We start from the raw sequence: 16,144 nt of genomic DNA, 5'->3' as shown, positions 1-16,144 counted from the left end.
ATTTTAATTAATTTGGCTCTCCCATTTCCAGGCTGCATCCCCTGTGCTATAGGGGGCATGCATGAATTCATTATTTCACTACAATCATCTTTCCACTCTATAGGATAGCCTCCATAATCCAATTTCTACTGCTACTTCTTTCATGTGCTTCAGTTTAATTATCTCCTACTATTTGTTTCATGTTACTCTTTGAATGTTTCATTATTACTTCGAATTAGACATATCTAAACCTGAAATTATCATCTTTCTCCTTGAAGTGAGCCATTAAGTGTCTGTAAGTTAAACTTCTCATCCATATTGTAAGCCAACAAATACTATGGCTTCTTTTAAGTAGATTTATGCTTATACCTTCACTTTGGCAGCTAATATAATACGCTTCACAATTTCTTGTACTCTTCTACTTGATGGAGTCCTTCTCAATCTGTTGACAATATTGCCTACCATATTGAAGAGGAAAATGCCCATTTGAGATTCTTTAATTAAGTACCCTGTGCATTAAATCTAGTTTTCTGCACATCATCCTCTACCTTTACCCATCTTTTGAAATATAAGTATCATTGCTTTTTACTATCTCTTACATCTTAATCTCTTATTTTTCTTATACTAGGTTCCATTTCTATCAATTAAATCCCCTCCCTTTTATATATTCAATATCCTCCATTACAAAGATGCTTTTGTTTTTTCTTAAAATTTCTGTTTCTGTTTAATCTTCCAATAAAATCTCCCCTTATCCATTTCATTCCATTAAGACAGTATTTTTTGTAACCTTCCCATTACTGCCAAACTTCTTTAAAAAGTAGATAACTTCTGCAAACCATTGTCCTTCACTCTTTAGTCTTTGCAAACTGATTTCTACTTCCAACACTTTGCAGGTCACAAATGGCCTCCTAATACAGTTCTAACCATGAATCATCTAAATCTGAAAGGAAAGACACTCTAGAGCAATTTTGTACTTGGAAATAAGGATAAGGGAACCATCTTCATTGAAGTGATAATTGAAGATGATGGAACACAGAATTCTTTGCTCAAAACACCTACTTCTCTAAAGGATTCCATTTCCTCACTCTTGGGGAAACAGTGTTCTCTTTGGATGAAAATGCCTTATCTTCACCTATCTCTACCTCTTTATTTATCTAGATTTCATTATTCCCGAAGTTTCTAGGAATAGCTTCTACCTTTTATTGAAGTCGTTCTTGATATACTCTTCAGATACACTATTTTGTTCTTTATAGCACATCTGTATTTACTAGTAAAACACTTTATGTAAAGTGGTGAAAGGATCACAGTTTTGGCATACAGATTGTTTCAAAGTGAAAACATTTGAAATCTTGTAACTGAACTTTCTTTATCTGACTAAAACAGAGACTCCCAAAAATACAGCTTCCATTAACTTTCTTCTGAGGTAATTTCCTGCAAATTCCAGGAAGGAGACAGACTGCCCATCAATTAACATAAATATATATATAGAGAGAGAGTTCCTATTTTCCTATTGAAGCTCCAAGTGACACCTCCTACACACACATACACACTTTTACATTAAACTGGTATATAAACCTTTACCTCTGGGTATTCAGCAAGTAACCCCTACATGCATGTGTAAATAACTTTGTCTTTTCTCCTACTAATCTGTCTATTGTCAGCTACCTTACAGCCACCATCCCCACCCCCTTCAAATATAAGTGAATAGAGGAAAGGTTTTCCTCCCAACAGTGGCCTATGCTGCTCTGTGTGTTTTATTTAATGTGTCCTTTCTCCTCTACTTTGTCCTCCTTCTTCCTCTGTACTTCACCCCTTCCTCCACCTCCCCTTCCTCCTTCTTATAAACATTTTTAATATCCTTGAGAGTGTAGACAGCCTCTTTACAACTATACATCTCTAACACTAGACACAATGACCTAATCACTTTCCTGAAACTTCTTCTAAAAGTCAAAAATGACCTCCAACTTGCAATATTCATCAAAAGAACATCCAGAGAGAGAGAGAGAGAGAGATGTTGGAAGTTAAATATTGTAAACTGAAAGAAGAGAAGTGGTTTCCCTAGTTCAGTTATTCCCTCTTCTCCAGCAACTGAGGCCAAGACACAGATTGTGATTGGCTCAGGGTTCAACACCACTGATTTTGGCTGGGCAATCAGAATCCTGCTTTTAGAAATTTGGAATTAGATCGAATAGAGAGATTGAATTTTCTTTAGGTAGCTGGCCAAATAGCATTTAAACTTGAGAGCTTGGCTTCCCATGTGTTTGGAAAAGCAAGAGAAATGAGTCAGCAGAAAACAAGGGAAACCTGAGAAGCAGTTATATAGAAGAGATGAGGTGAGATGCATACAGGAATTGTGGACTGCTTATTCATCTGTGCCTTTAGTACATTCTTGAATCCACTGTATTCCTACTCTTAAATTCTGTAAGAATTCTCTATATTCTTTAAGAATGTTTTTTTCTTCTTAAGGCAGCAAGAGTTGTTTTTTGTTAGTTTCAAAGCAGATGGTCCTAACTAAATATTCCAACATAACATTGTTATGTTTGTAACCATCTGCACTAACTCAGAATTTTGACTAGAGTAAGAAAGAAAAAAAGCAAAATAATAATTATATTAATAACAATCAATGAAAGAAAATATTTGTTGGAACATTATTTGTCAAGATAAAACGGTTCATATGCAGAAACTCATTTAGTAACAACTAATGTTTGAGGAACTATTATTGTTTTGCAAAATAGTTAACAATAACAATGAAATAAAATAGTAAACAACTTTAAAGAGATCCTAAAACTTTAGAAAAATAAGAATCATCTGATGAGTTTGATAAAATGCAGATTCTAGGTTCCAGGATCCATCCCCAGAGACTGATTCAATGGATCTATCTGCTCGTTATGCATCTATCTGCTCATTATGCATAAGGCTCCTATAGTTTGTACAGTGGGAATAAAGACTGTATCAGTGCCTGTTTTATGTCATAATTCATTCACATTTGAATGACGTAGTTGTTTCTAATGGGGAGTATTGCCATTTTCGTATAGTATATTCATTCATATGCTTTATCTGTATTCTTTTTGAAATTTAGTTTTTGTTTTTAATATTCTAAAAATTTGTTATGCTTGCCACCAACTATTTTATAGCAGAAAAGTAAAGTGTCCTGGGGTGAGCTATGTGAAAAAATGTAGCATATTCTTAAAAACAATAGCTAAACAAATGTTAGCAAAAGGTTTCCAGCTGTTTTCCTCTTCACTTCAGAGCAAAATACTAGCATTTAATAATGCTTCTTTTAATGCTTTCAGTCTGTGGATTCAAGGCTATGCAGCCTATACCAGCTTAACGTAGATTTTTATACTTATTTGCAAGGTTGCTTACCATATGGCATAAAATGAAGTAGTTGCGTTGAGTTATCAATACAAATATTTATATTAAACTTGGTATTAGTAAAAAGCCGATAGGGAAATGCTGTAGTAGTGCTCCAAATCTTCCCTGAATTGGAATTAATGTCAGCTGCGTGATATGTTTCTCTTATTCTGAAAAATATATGGAAAATAATACTTAGGAGAAGATTATAAGAAACTTCATGCACGGTTTTGCTATAGAAGATTTAAAATATGAAAACGGTCAACATCTGATTTGTGGTACAGTGGTGTTAGCTAGGCCAGATTGGTAAAGATTACAGTTATACCAAAACAACTGTAAAGGACCATTCTTTAGATTTCCCCAGGAGCATCTCATTTGAAGCAATTAAGAATACACTGTCATTCATTAGGCATGAAAATTCACTCTGAACAATGATTACTTCCTTCACTGACATTAGTTTCGAAGCCTGAATGCCTCCCCTTGGTTTTTCATAATGTTCTCAAGCTGGAAGACATTCATTTTGATTTAAGGATTTTTTTAAATAAATTACCTTGTGTCCAATTGGTAAATACCATTCTTGGTTATAAATTTTTGGATTTTACACAAATCTCTGGATTTTACATAAGTAATTTAGCCCAGAAGTCATTTTACACACTGAACAATTCTTTATTGCTCAGATGAGTCAGAGAATTGCAAAATAGTTTACCCTTGGAGCCAGAAGCCTTGAGCTTGAATCCTGACTCTTCCATTTAGTAGTGTTATGGTCAGAAGCAAGTTATTTGACCAGTTTCTTTGTACAAATGAGGATATTTATATCTACTTCAAAGGTTTATTGCAAGGATTAAAAGTGAAAAGTCATGCAAAAGATTTTTGTAGAACATAAGCATATACCCATACGATGCATCATAATTATCATTACATATTATTATAGCTGAATCCTTGTTGATCCATGTTATTGCCCACGTGTAGAATATAACATAAAATTATTTGCAACTTAGATGTTTAAAATGGCTTTGACGATGAATATGAAATCATGGGGGGGGGGTTGTTGTTGTTGTTGTTAATTATGCAGATATCTAAATTTTGTAGTGCTATTTCCAAAGAGAAAGTTATACGTTTTGTGTATAGAAGGGATACTATGCATTCTATGTAATGTATCGATATGAATTACATCCTTGGCATTCATTCTATTTGTGCAGCATTAAAGTAGTGCCAGGCTCATTGAAGTAGCTTAATCTCTATGCCCTTAAATTGCATAGAAACATCCCCTCCTTGAGGGGCCTGACAAATGAAAAAGTGCATGGCATGCATCAGAATCACCTTATTTTCTGAGTCCCATCCTCATCCTTGCTGACTCAATAGTTCTATACAGGAATCTTCACATTTTCCCTACCAACAGTTTCCCAAGTAAGCCATTACTGCTGCTACTCTGGCACTACAATTTGAGAACCCATTGTTTAGGATAAAGATATGGGCCACTCTCCTTTGTTACACCTATGAAAAAGGTCTAGACTCCAGTTCTGGTTGAGGAGCTTTATGATTTAGCATTCACCATATGATAGGATACTACTCTATGCATACATGATTTAAGCTTCTACTGTTTTGGGGAATTAAATTTAAAATGCAAATTAATGACCTATTCTCTCCTAAAACTTTGTTGAGTGTCTATTGTATTCAAAACTTTTCATATGCCATGCCATTTTATTGTATTTTTTACAAAAATATGACACATTCCTTAAAAGATGTGGCTTTAAAATATGTCACAAGGAACCAAATCCAACAAAGTAGACAGGTTCTTTAAAGGGTGTATAACAGGAATGTCAATAACACTTGTAGGTATGGTTATTTAAATATTGGACCAAAAAAAACAGATGAAATTGGATACATAAATCCATTCTGTTGTGACCCTCTTATGAAACTTGGCTTTCAAACTCAATTTGGTCTTCTCTTGAATGAAGAGACTTGGACAGTGCCAAGTCCGTAGATCCTCCGAAATAGTTGCTGTTGAATGAATAGTGTGTTTGTGTACAAAATAATTATGCATCTATAAATGTCATTATTTTATATATGAGTATACATCCAAAAAGATGATTGAAAACCAAGAGAAATGTGTGTGGATATAACCTATATCTTCCTTTCACTACTCTATAAAGTTTATTACTGTTTGGTTGTCTGTTTTAGTTTTCATGCATACTTTGAAAAGAACCATTGAGAAAATTTACATTTAAGAATTCAGAAAATGCACCATGAGCTACTGACAAACCATTACATAAAATATTTTGTGTCACTATTGCATCCACAAGAAGATTTCATCTAAGAATATTACATTGTATTAAAAAAAGTGATGGGAAGGACTAGTAATAAGTGTTTTGTCAATGGATTTATACTGAGCGATGTCTTGTGATACTAAGAGAGCTATTTCTCGTGCTTAGAGGATAGAAATGATCACATTTTAGATTTAAAGTGTCAAGTTCCTGGCAATGCTTGTCAATTTGTGACAGTGAGTAGTTTATTCTTAAAAGAATCAATATTGAGGGGCGCCTGGGTGGCACAGCGGTTAAGCGTCTGCCTTCGGCTCAGGGCGTGATCCCGGCGTTATGGGATCGAGCCCCACATCAGGCTCCTCCATTATGAGCCTGCTTCTTCCTCTCCCACTCCCCCTGCTTGTGTTCCCTCTCTCACTGGCTATCTCTATCTCTATCTCTGTTGAATAAATAAATAAAATCTTAAAAAAAAAAAAAAAAAAAAAGAATCAATATTGATATCTTTAAAGATCCTAATTTAGGAATCCAGTCATTTTAATTGTTTTCTGTGAACAAGAGTGAGGCATTAATTAAATATTAAATATTTTCATGGATTTGAGTTCCTTGGTTTTGTTTTTTGTTTTTTATCTGTGTGCCTTTCAATTCTTCCAATAGGGTTACAAGTTTTTTAGGGCACAGACCTTGCTTTTCTGCTTGTTCTACATTTCAATTATCTCTCATACATGGACTAGTTATTAGGCTTTCAAATAGCCTTTTAAATTAATGATTACATAAATGATTCCAGTGTTTAATCCCAAATGACCATTTAGTAGTAAGCTGCTATAGCTGATAAGTTATAGTTCATTTATATGTGTGCTTATTATTTTTAAAACAGCTATAAATAGATAAAAATCAAGAGAACAAAATGTAAATGCATTAATTTTTCAAAACTTTAGGGAACCTTAGCAATAGAAGAGATGGCGTTATATAAATTTTAACTGCTAATGAGAAATTGTTCCTTAAAAAAGGCATCTATAGTTGTAAGTTCATTTTGAATGAGCAAAGAGGATCAGTGATGTTTTTGTAATATCCCCTAGCGAATAAATTTATTTTTCAGTGGACAAACACCTATGCATTTGCTCATTTATTTTGGCAGTTCATTCAAGGCAAGATTAAATTATTAAGAGGAGGGCATTGTCACCATTTTAAATAGTATATCCCAGGTAAGAAGGATAAATCTATGATGTTTTGGTACAGAACCGGAGAAGTCAGTCAATTATGTCATTAAGTAAGAAATTAATTCACTGTAATCTAAATGATCAATAAATAGCAAGGGCAGGTCTGAAATTATGAAACATTTAGCTTTAACTGAATTTTCAAGAGAGTAAAATTGTTTTACTAAAACAACAAAAACAATACTAGCAGTTAATGAACTAATTTGTCATAAATTTATGTTTTTCATTATGTTAAAAATTATTTAAAAACTTTAACATTTTATATTTAAAATTAATCAGTTCAGTTATGTTAAATTACAATAGACAAATTTATGCTGGTACAGAAATTTCAAAGTTTAATGAAATAGCAACACTCACTTTTTTACTTTGTCGCAGAAGGAGGCCAGAGTCTTGTTACTGCCTTGCGGTACTTCAGCTAGCCGAAGAGAAAAACCTGTCAGCTGAAAGTAAAAACTGTTAAATTAATACAGTTTGGTGTGAAGAAGACATTAATACAATTGTACAATTTTAATTTTGTTTTAAAGATTCTGTCTGGAAGAAAGACCTTCCTCTGCCCTATGGTCCTTTTATGGTCCTTCTAGACTTAGAATCAGATTGGCAGGAGACAGAATAACAGGAGAAAATCAAATTTCACAGTCCTATGTATGGGGAATCCACACAGACAGGAGATTACAAAAACAGTGAGGCAACCTGAAGCTTATTTGAGCTAGGGAGAGGGGTAGGAGCCTGAGGACACAAAGGGGAGGAAAGCCATTAGCAAGAAGGGGAAAGGAGATATTTGAAAAGAAAGTTGCCCTATTATGCAGGTAAGTTCCTTAGGTAAAGGGGTGTCTCTGTTATTAGCTCTCTTCCTGTTGCAGGCTCTCCTTTTCAAGGTAAATTCAAGTAGTTATGGGGGAAGTGGAGAGTTTTTTGGCATCTGCTTGGTATTTATTACTTTTAACTGGAAATAATCTTTATGCCAAAGTGGCACCATTTGGGGCATCTCATCCTGCATCCCTTCAATTCATTCTGTTTTTTGTTTTTATTTTTTGGGGATTTTTTAAGTGAAGTAACATATATAGAAAATGTATGAGGGGTGCCTGGGTGGCACAGCGGTTAAGCGTCTGCCTTCGGCTCAGGGCGTGATCCCAGCGTTCTGGGATCGAGCCCCACGTCAGGCTGCTCCGCTGGGAGCCTGCTTCTTCCTCTCCCATTCCCCCTGCTTGTGTTCCCTCTCTCACTGGCTGTCTCTCTCTCTCTCTGTCAAATAAATAAATAAAATCTTTTAAAAAAAGAAAAAAGAAAATGTATGAATCTTAAATATATAATTCAAGTTTAAAGAATGTAGACGACCATGCTATCAATATCACAATAAAAATACAGAACATCTGCATCACGTTAGAAAGTGCCCCCACACCTCCTTCTGTCAAACTGTACATCCATTTGGTAACTACTGTTATTCAGATTGCTAACATCATAGATTAAGTATATATGCCCCTTTCTTTCTGGTTTCTTTCACTTAAATGATATATATTTTTAAATTTATCTGTGGTGCCACACATCAATAGTTTCATTTTTTATTGCCAATTAGTACTATTCTATTGATGAGTATTTCACAATTTGTTTATCCATCTTCTTATGGATGGACATTTGGGTTGTTCATAGTTTTTATAAAGAAAACTATTAATTTTCATATACAAATATTTATATGGACATGTGTTTTATTTCTTACAAATAAATCCATAAATGGCTCAGTCAGAAGGTGGGTGTATGATTAACTATCAAAGAAGTAATTTTTGCTTTGTGTATATTGAAGCTGTTATTAGGTACATAACACATTTAGGTTTATTATATCTTCCTGATTGACCCCGTCATCATTATGAAATGATAATGCCAATACTAATAATACTCTGCCTTGAACTGTACTTTTTCTGCTGTTAATAATCAGCTTTTTGTTTGCTGATTGAATATGATATATTTTTATTTCTTTTACTTTCGAAAAACTTATTTGTGCCTTTCTTAAGTGTGTCTCTTGTAGATAGTAGTTAAATCTTTCTTTTTTATCTAGTTTGTCAATTTCCCCCTTTTACTTGGAATGTTTAGTCTATTTATATTTAGTGTACTTATGGATATTGTTGGATTTAAGACTGCCATACTCATTTTTGTTTCTGTTTTATTCTTTTGTTTTTCCTTCCTTGCTTTTTTTTTGGTTTATTTGATTTTTTTCTCATTTCATTAATTTCTCTTTTGGATTTTTAGTTTTTCTTCTCAGTATTATTTTTCTAGTGGCTGTCTTAGCTTAGAAATGACAACATGCATCCTTAACATATCACAGTTAAAACTGTACCACTGCATTTACAATGTAAGGATTCACAATAGCAAATAATATTTACTCCTTCCATTCTTTATGCTATTGTTGTCATATATTTTTCATTTATCGATATATTTATATAACTCTCAATAAAATGCTGTTGTTTTGCTTTAAACAGCTATCAAAAGTTAATTTAAAAGTAGGTTTTCATATTTACTAATATATTTACCATTTGTACTGCTCTTTCTTTGTTCATTTCTTTTCTCTCTTTTTTTTTTAAAGATTTTATTTATTTATTTGTAAGAGAGAGAGCATGAGCACAAGCAGGGGGAGTGGCAGGCAGACCAGGCAGAGAGAGAAGCAGACTCCCTACTGAGCAGGGAGCCCAATGCAGGACTCTTTCCCAGTACCCTAGGATCATGACCTGAGCCAAAGGCAGATGCTTTACCAACTGAGCCACCCAGGTGTCCCACTTTGTTCATTCCTAGATTCCATCTGGTGTCATTTTCCTTGCACCCAAAGCACTTACTTTCGTATTTTTGTGTACCTGTTAGCTGACTAATTTCACTCAACATTTGTTTATATATCTATTGTAAGTTTTGAAGTGTATACTCAATGGATACAGAAGTATGGAGATATACATATGTGTGTATGTATCTATATATAGATACATGTATATATTATACAGGTATAGATATATATCTTTTAAAATGTCATTCCATTGTTGTCTGGCTTCTATTATTTCTGATAGAAATTTGCTTTAATTCAGATTGTTGTTCCACAGTGTGAAATCTATTTTCTCTTGGGGCTGTCTTTTATGATTTTCTCTTTACCTTTTGTTCACAGATATTTGAGTATGATTTGTCTTACATGTGGTTGTCTTTTATTTATTCTCTTTGGGAATTGTTGAACTTCTTAGATCTGTAATCACTGGGTATTTTTCATTTCAGGTATTACATTTTCAGTACTAGAATTTTCGTAGTCTTTATTTTTTTTGTAGTTTCTGACTTTCTCTTGAGATTCTTCATTGGTCTACTCATTATGTCCATCTTTTATTTCATCTACTTCAACATTCTTTTATAACCACCTTAAAGTCTCTATCTGTTAATTTCAACATCTGGACTGTGTCAGAATCTCAGTATTGACTGGGTTATTTTCTTGATTTGGAGCCAAAATTCCTTGCTTCTTTACATATCTGTGCATTTATTATTATATGTTCAACATTATAGATGACACATTGTAAATTGCGTTGTCTTTTTTACAGAGTATATAATTTTTCTCTGGCAGGCAGGAAGATCCTTTGGTATTTCAGCCTTTATTTTATTTTTTGTTAGGTCACTTCTATTTTGGTAGGTGCAGCATTCACTCTAGAGTATTTGCTTTATACTTTTAAGAGGTAGCTTTGGGTGATCTCAGTTGAATGCCTGAAGTACTCAGCTCAGTGTCTTCTCTTGCTAGGTTAGAATTTTGGCGCTGCATAACTTATACTTGTGTGTGGTGAACACAATCGCTTGGCCAAAAACCTGCAGTAAATCTCATGCATATTTCTGACTCCCACCCATTCCATAGCTGGAAAGGTACTCTGCTCTGGAACGCAGGCTCTGCCTGCTCAAGCTTAGTGATACTGCTGCTCAAATTAGGCTCTACTGTCCTTCTCTACTAGCAAGAAAGTGCCCCCAGGCAGAAACGAGAATGATCATGCAACACTTTGGTGTTTCGCTTCTCTCAAGCGCCATGTCCTATACTGCCTTGTGTTCATTGCCTGAAATCAGGAAAAATTTAGTACTTGTTTTTCTGCCCTGATCAGAAATAGATGTCTCTAAAATTCATTGACTTTTAATTCAGATGAGATGAGTTGCTACCTCCTCTGCATATGCCTCAGACAAAATTAGGTATCTCTTCCTCTGTGGACTCATTCTATCTGTTATTTTCTTCTTGCCATTATTTGTTGACAAGTTAATTTGAGCAATATGCTATTTCCGAAATGAAGTATCATGTCTTTTCTTTGCATTCATTATGCCTAGTATATCATGTTTATTTTAAGAATATGATAGTTGTTGAATAAATGAGGAATCCTTTTGCTTCACCCTATAAATTACAGCTGCAATAGTGTTTCTTTTTTTTTTAATTTTTTGCTGTTTACTTCCAGTTTCACTTGTGTCTAGACTCAGTGTAAGCAGAGAAATATTCAAATATTATACAAGAAACTCTAAGGTGACTAAATTGATTGGAGAACTACTGATGAAACCATTAGGATGAATTGCACAATGATTGCTTAATTTCCTATTCTTGGAATGATCCCAATAGAAGATGCCTGCCAACAGTATAATTTAGGAGCCTCTGGGCAAAAGGACATTTTTTCTACCATAATGACACAAAGTTTTAATTTATGACAGTATGACTCAAAATATAAATCTAATGAGATGTATATATGTTTCTGTGTGTGTATAATAACACAATAAGAATCAAAAGTACTTTCATCAAAACCTCCAATTATGATATTTTTATCCAATAAAATGTAAGGACTATAACATTTTATTTTGTTTTGATCAAACTGGAACTTTAAAAATGATATAAAATTTTTGTTTTTCTTTCTTCAGAAAAAAATCATTAATTTAGGAAGATAGAATTTGTGAATAATAAATTATTTTTTTACAAATAATATTAATACATTTTCCTATTTAAGATGAGTGACCCTCATTACCAAATTAATCCAGTACATTATTGAATGATTCTTCCAGATTCTTTTGTTTAGGTCAACATATATGATACATACCTCTCTATTCTTTGGCCATGTATTTTCCCAGGTCCTGGGTAAAGAAGAACCTTCAAAAGGCATCAGAGAATGTTCCACAGTGTCCATATTTCTACATATTTCATTCTCTTCTTTTGGCATGAAGTCAGTTGAGAAGGCTGGATACATAGAAGGGATGCTACTTTCAAATCCTATGTGGTAGTTATGATTTTCATTTTCTAATTCGCTCTGTGAATTAATTTTATCCAAACTAGTGGATGATGAAGCTAAAATATTGAATCTGTAATCATCGGCACCATGATATTTTCCTGTGGGGTTTCCCCAAGAGCTTCCTTTGTTCGTGTTTTCAGGATTTGATAGCACAGAGCTCCTAAATCCAATTACTGGTGTTTTCTTAACATGGTGACAGGAGAGTTCTGAGCTTTTAGAAGTGAATTCATTCAAGGATATTTGGTGTGTTTCATCTAACGAATGCCTTCTTGAGTCCCAGCTTGGTGCACCGGGCACAAAACCAGTGTTGTCTTCAATTTCACTCTGATAGAGTGGAATTTTATTACTGATCTCATCTACTAGCTGATCAAAACCCAGACTGACTTGGCTAGGGAAAAGAAACTGATTTACAGAGGGAAATTCTTGGTGCTCATGCTGCTCTTGATGTGATTCACTGGTATTTAGATCTGTTTTCCAACAATATGCCATTTTTTATTTTATGTGACTGAGCGGGTTGATTCTGCTCCAGATATATACCTGATGATATTATAAAAGAGGATAGGAATTTTCCTAGAGAAAACATAAAAAGAAACAAAAAATTCTTTGATTAATTAGAAATAAAGGAACTTGCAAAAAAACAAATATGATGAATAAATATAAACAATTGTTTTGAAACTTCTCCTTAGCACATAAAATGATTCATGAATAATCTAAAACTCCATCAGGGCTCACAACATTAAAGTCTATGGGAGAGTATTGACTTTAGATTTGTGAAACTCTTATAAGAGAATAATAAGTCCATCTGAATTATGACAGGAATTTCATGAATCAATCAAAAATCAATATTCCCCTTTGAACTCCTTTTCCTACTGAAGATAACACTTGTCTCCACTTATCATCTCCTTCTGTATTCAATCATCTATAAGTGTGCTAGCATGTTAAAGTCTTCTATTAGCTAAACTGTCTCTTCTGGATCAGCAATTACTCCATCCCTAGACATAGTCTTAACTTTTTTTCTCCTTTCCATAACCAATTATCTTGTAGGTTGGCTAGACCCTTTCTTCTCCTTCCCAAAACTCTTTAAACAATTGCAAACTTCTTTCATTACTTCTCCAAAATGACTTTCATTAGGTTCACCAATGAGCTTCATGTCAGTAAATTCACTTGACATTAATTAGTTTCTTTTTTTTATTTAAAGATTTTATTTATTTATTTGACAGAGAGAGAGAAGGGAGCTGCAGGCAGAGGGAGAAGGAGAAGCAGGCTCCCCACTGAGCAGGGACCACTTTCTGGGGCTCAATCCCAGGACTCTAGGATCATGACCTGAGTGGAAAGCAGACACTTAATCTATTGAGCCACCCAGGTGCCCCAATATTCATCAGTTTCTATTTTATTTTATCTCTCTACAATACTTGATTCCATTCACCATACTTCTCATTTTAAAATTTTTTGCTTTCTTACTTTGACTCTGTGATACTGTACTTTCTGAGTCCTTCTTTGTTTATTCTTTCTCAAAGACTCATTTGCCTATTACTAATTTTCCACCTGATTCTTGTCAGTGCTTCTTTTCTTCTCAATTATTCTCTTCTTGTAAGTTATTTCATACTTCCTGTGGCTTTAAGTACCATTTATATGTTAATGATGCCAGCCTGGACTATCTTAATATTACCTTCTCAATGTCTCCACTTTGAAATTTTTTTTAACCTACAAGAGAAAGTCTAAAACTAGTATCATAGTTCGCCCAAGAACCTGCTCCAATTCGTGTTCTCTGTGACAGAAAATGACTTGACCGTGCACTCAATTGCTCAGACCAGAAACCAGAGTTTCATCTTTGAATCTTACCTCATCTTTATTCTCCTATATAAAATAAACTACCAGTTTCTATAGAAAATCTTTCTTCTCCCTCTCTACCACTGCCACAATCCTAGTCTAAAGCTTTTATCCCCTTACTGGGAATGTGGCGTTGTCTCTGAAACTGCTTCTACATTTTCTGCATCCACTCTTGTGTCCTGTAATCCTTTATAGTGATGTATTTAAGAGACTACACAAGTATCTCTTCTGGATATAGCTTTTCAGTGATTTTCCTACTGCCTCAGGATAACATCTATAGATATGTAAGATTTCTCTTTCCCATTGTATCATTAGACCATGTTAATCTTTCTCACTTATAGCTCACTACCAAGTATTTTGTTTTACTCATAGTAGTTACACATTTGTATTTGTTGAACAGATGATTCAATAAGTTAAAGAATTATAATTGAGTTATAAGAAAATGAAATTGAAAAGTATTTGTGTCATTTTTATGAATTTATTAGTTCCCTTAACAATTATATGTTTGTGTGTTAAAGACTAAAAAAAAGGGGGGATAATGATGATAGTGGTTCACTATCAAATATGATTCTCTATCAATTTTTACAATGGCAATTGATTTTTATTCTGTTGGCACTAAGATTTACTTAAAACTCAGAATGACCTAAGAAATAAATGAGTTAGATTTATTATACTGCTTTACACAAGAAATTGAACAGATAGATTTGGTGAAAAATTTTAGTTCAATGCAGTCAAGAATTAAACTTTCAAGAGATATAAGTAAGAAGTGTATAGAATGAAGTGTTAACCAAAAAAAAATAATCTATAAAATGTTATTCCAAACTATGCTAATTCATAGGTCACATTATCTAGCCAGTCTTTTTCAGGAATTGCCATTTTTTAATCTTCATGTTAGTAATGAATACTATGGTTCATTAAAACAAATGAAACTCAGGGCACCTGGATGGTGCAGTCAGTTAAGCATCCAGTTATTGGTTTTGGCCCAGGTCATGATCTTGAGATTGCGGGATCGAGCCTCATGTTGGGCTCCACAGTGGGAATAGAGCCCGCCTGAAAGTCTATCCCTCTCCCTCTGCCCCTCCTGCTCATGCTCTCGCTCTCTAAAATTAATAAATACTAAACTTGAAAATATATAAATAAATAATATAAAATAAAAATAAATAAACAAACAAATAAATAAATATTAAAACAAAAATGGGACTCCCTCATCTGACTCTATCATGAAACTCAGTATTTGTCAGCAGGTGTGACTTTAATTCTGACAACCAGACTTAATACCCTATTGCAGTCTTTCTTAGCCCAGCCTGCTCTGTCTTAGCTTAAATGTGGTAAATGTGGCTATATTAAGGTGATTTTAATAAATTGACAAATAATACTCAAACCCAACAAAAGGAAGATCAAAAAAATTGATAAGCCTCCAACAGCACTCATCAAAAAAAGAGAGAGAGAGAGAGTACCCAAATAAACAAAATCACTAATGAAAGAGGAGAAATAACAACCAACATTACAGAAATACAAACATTTGTAACAGAATGTTATGGAAACCTATGTGCCAACAAACTGGACAATTTAGAAGAAATGGATAAACTCCTAGAAACATATAACCTACCAAAAATAAAGCAGGAAGAAATAGAAAATTTAACTGATCAGTTACCAGCAATGAAATTGAATAAGTAATCAAAAAACTCCCAAAAAACAAAAGTCCAGGACCAGATGGCGTCACAGTGAATTCTACCAAACATTTAAAAGAAGAATTAATACCTATTCTTCTCAAATTATTCAAAAAATACAAGAGAAAGAAAAACTTCCATATTCATTCTATGAGGCCAGTATCACCCTGATACCAAAAACAGATAAAGACAACACAAAAAAGAGAACTACAGAGACACCTAGGTGTCTCAGTCTGTTAAGCATCTGACTCTTGATTTCAGCTCAGGTCATGATCTCAGAATCGTGAGATCTTGCCCGTGATGGGCTCTATGCTCAGTGGGGAGTCTGTTTGAGGATTCTCTCCCTCTCCCACTGTCCCTTGCCCTCTCGGTTCTCTTTCTGTCTCTCAAATAAATAAAAAAATTTTTTAAAAAGAACTTTAAAATATCTCTTATGAATATAGATGCAAATATCCTTAACAAAATATTAGCAAACCGAGTTTAACAATACATTAAAAAAAAAGCCATACACCATGACTAAGTGAGATTTATTCCCAAGACACAAGGGTGGTTCAATATTTACAAAACAATCAACG

The 16,144-nt window shown here is 33.8% G+C and overlaps 1 protein-coding gene across 3 annotated transcripts in view; it reads right to left on the bottom strand.

Moving 5' to 3' along the window:
* Positions 1–16,144, bottom strand: part of PIK3C2G (phosphatidylinositol-4-phosphate 3-kinase catalytic subunit type 2 gamma) — a 354,209-nt gene that overhangs the window by 312,249 nt on the left and 25,816 nt on the right. For all 3 annotated transcript variants that reach the window (XM_087855664.1, XM_045781381.2, XM_045781382.2), the window contains exons 2-4: positions 11,881–12,639; positions 7,169–7,251; positions 3,346–3,503 (exon numbers count right to left, since the gene is read on the bottom strand). In XM_087855664.1, coding sequence (XP_087711790.1) covers positions 3,346–3,503; positions 7,169–7,251; positions 11,881–12,558 — 919 coding nt within the window. In that variant the 5' untranslated portion in view covers positions 12,559–12,639. The remainder of the gene's footprint in view (positions 1–3,345; positions 3,504–7,168; positions 7,252–11,880; positions 12,640–16,144) is intronic.

The sequence above is a fragment of the Ursus americanus genome, chromosome 25 (assembly GCF_024610735.1).
Source record: "Ursus americanus isolate L20-20 chromosome 25, mUrsAme1.1.p, whole genome shotgun sequence".
NCBI lineage: Eukaryota > Metazoa > Chordata > Mammalia > Carnivora > Ursidae > Ursus > Ursus americanus.
Note: the sequence above shows the minus strand (reverse complement) of the source record. Positions and strands in the feature narration are given on the sequence as shown.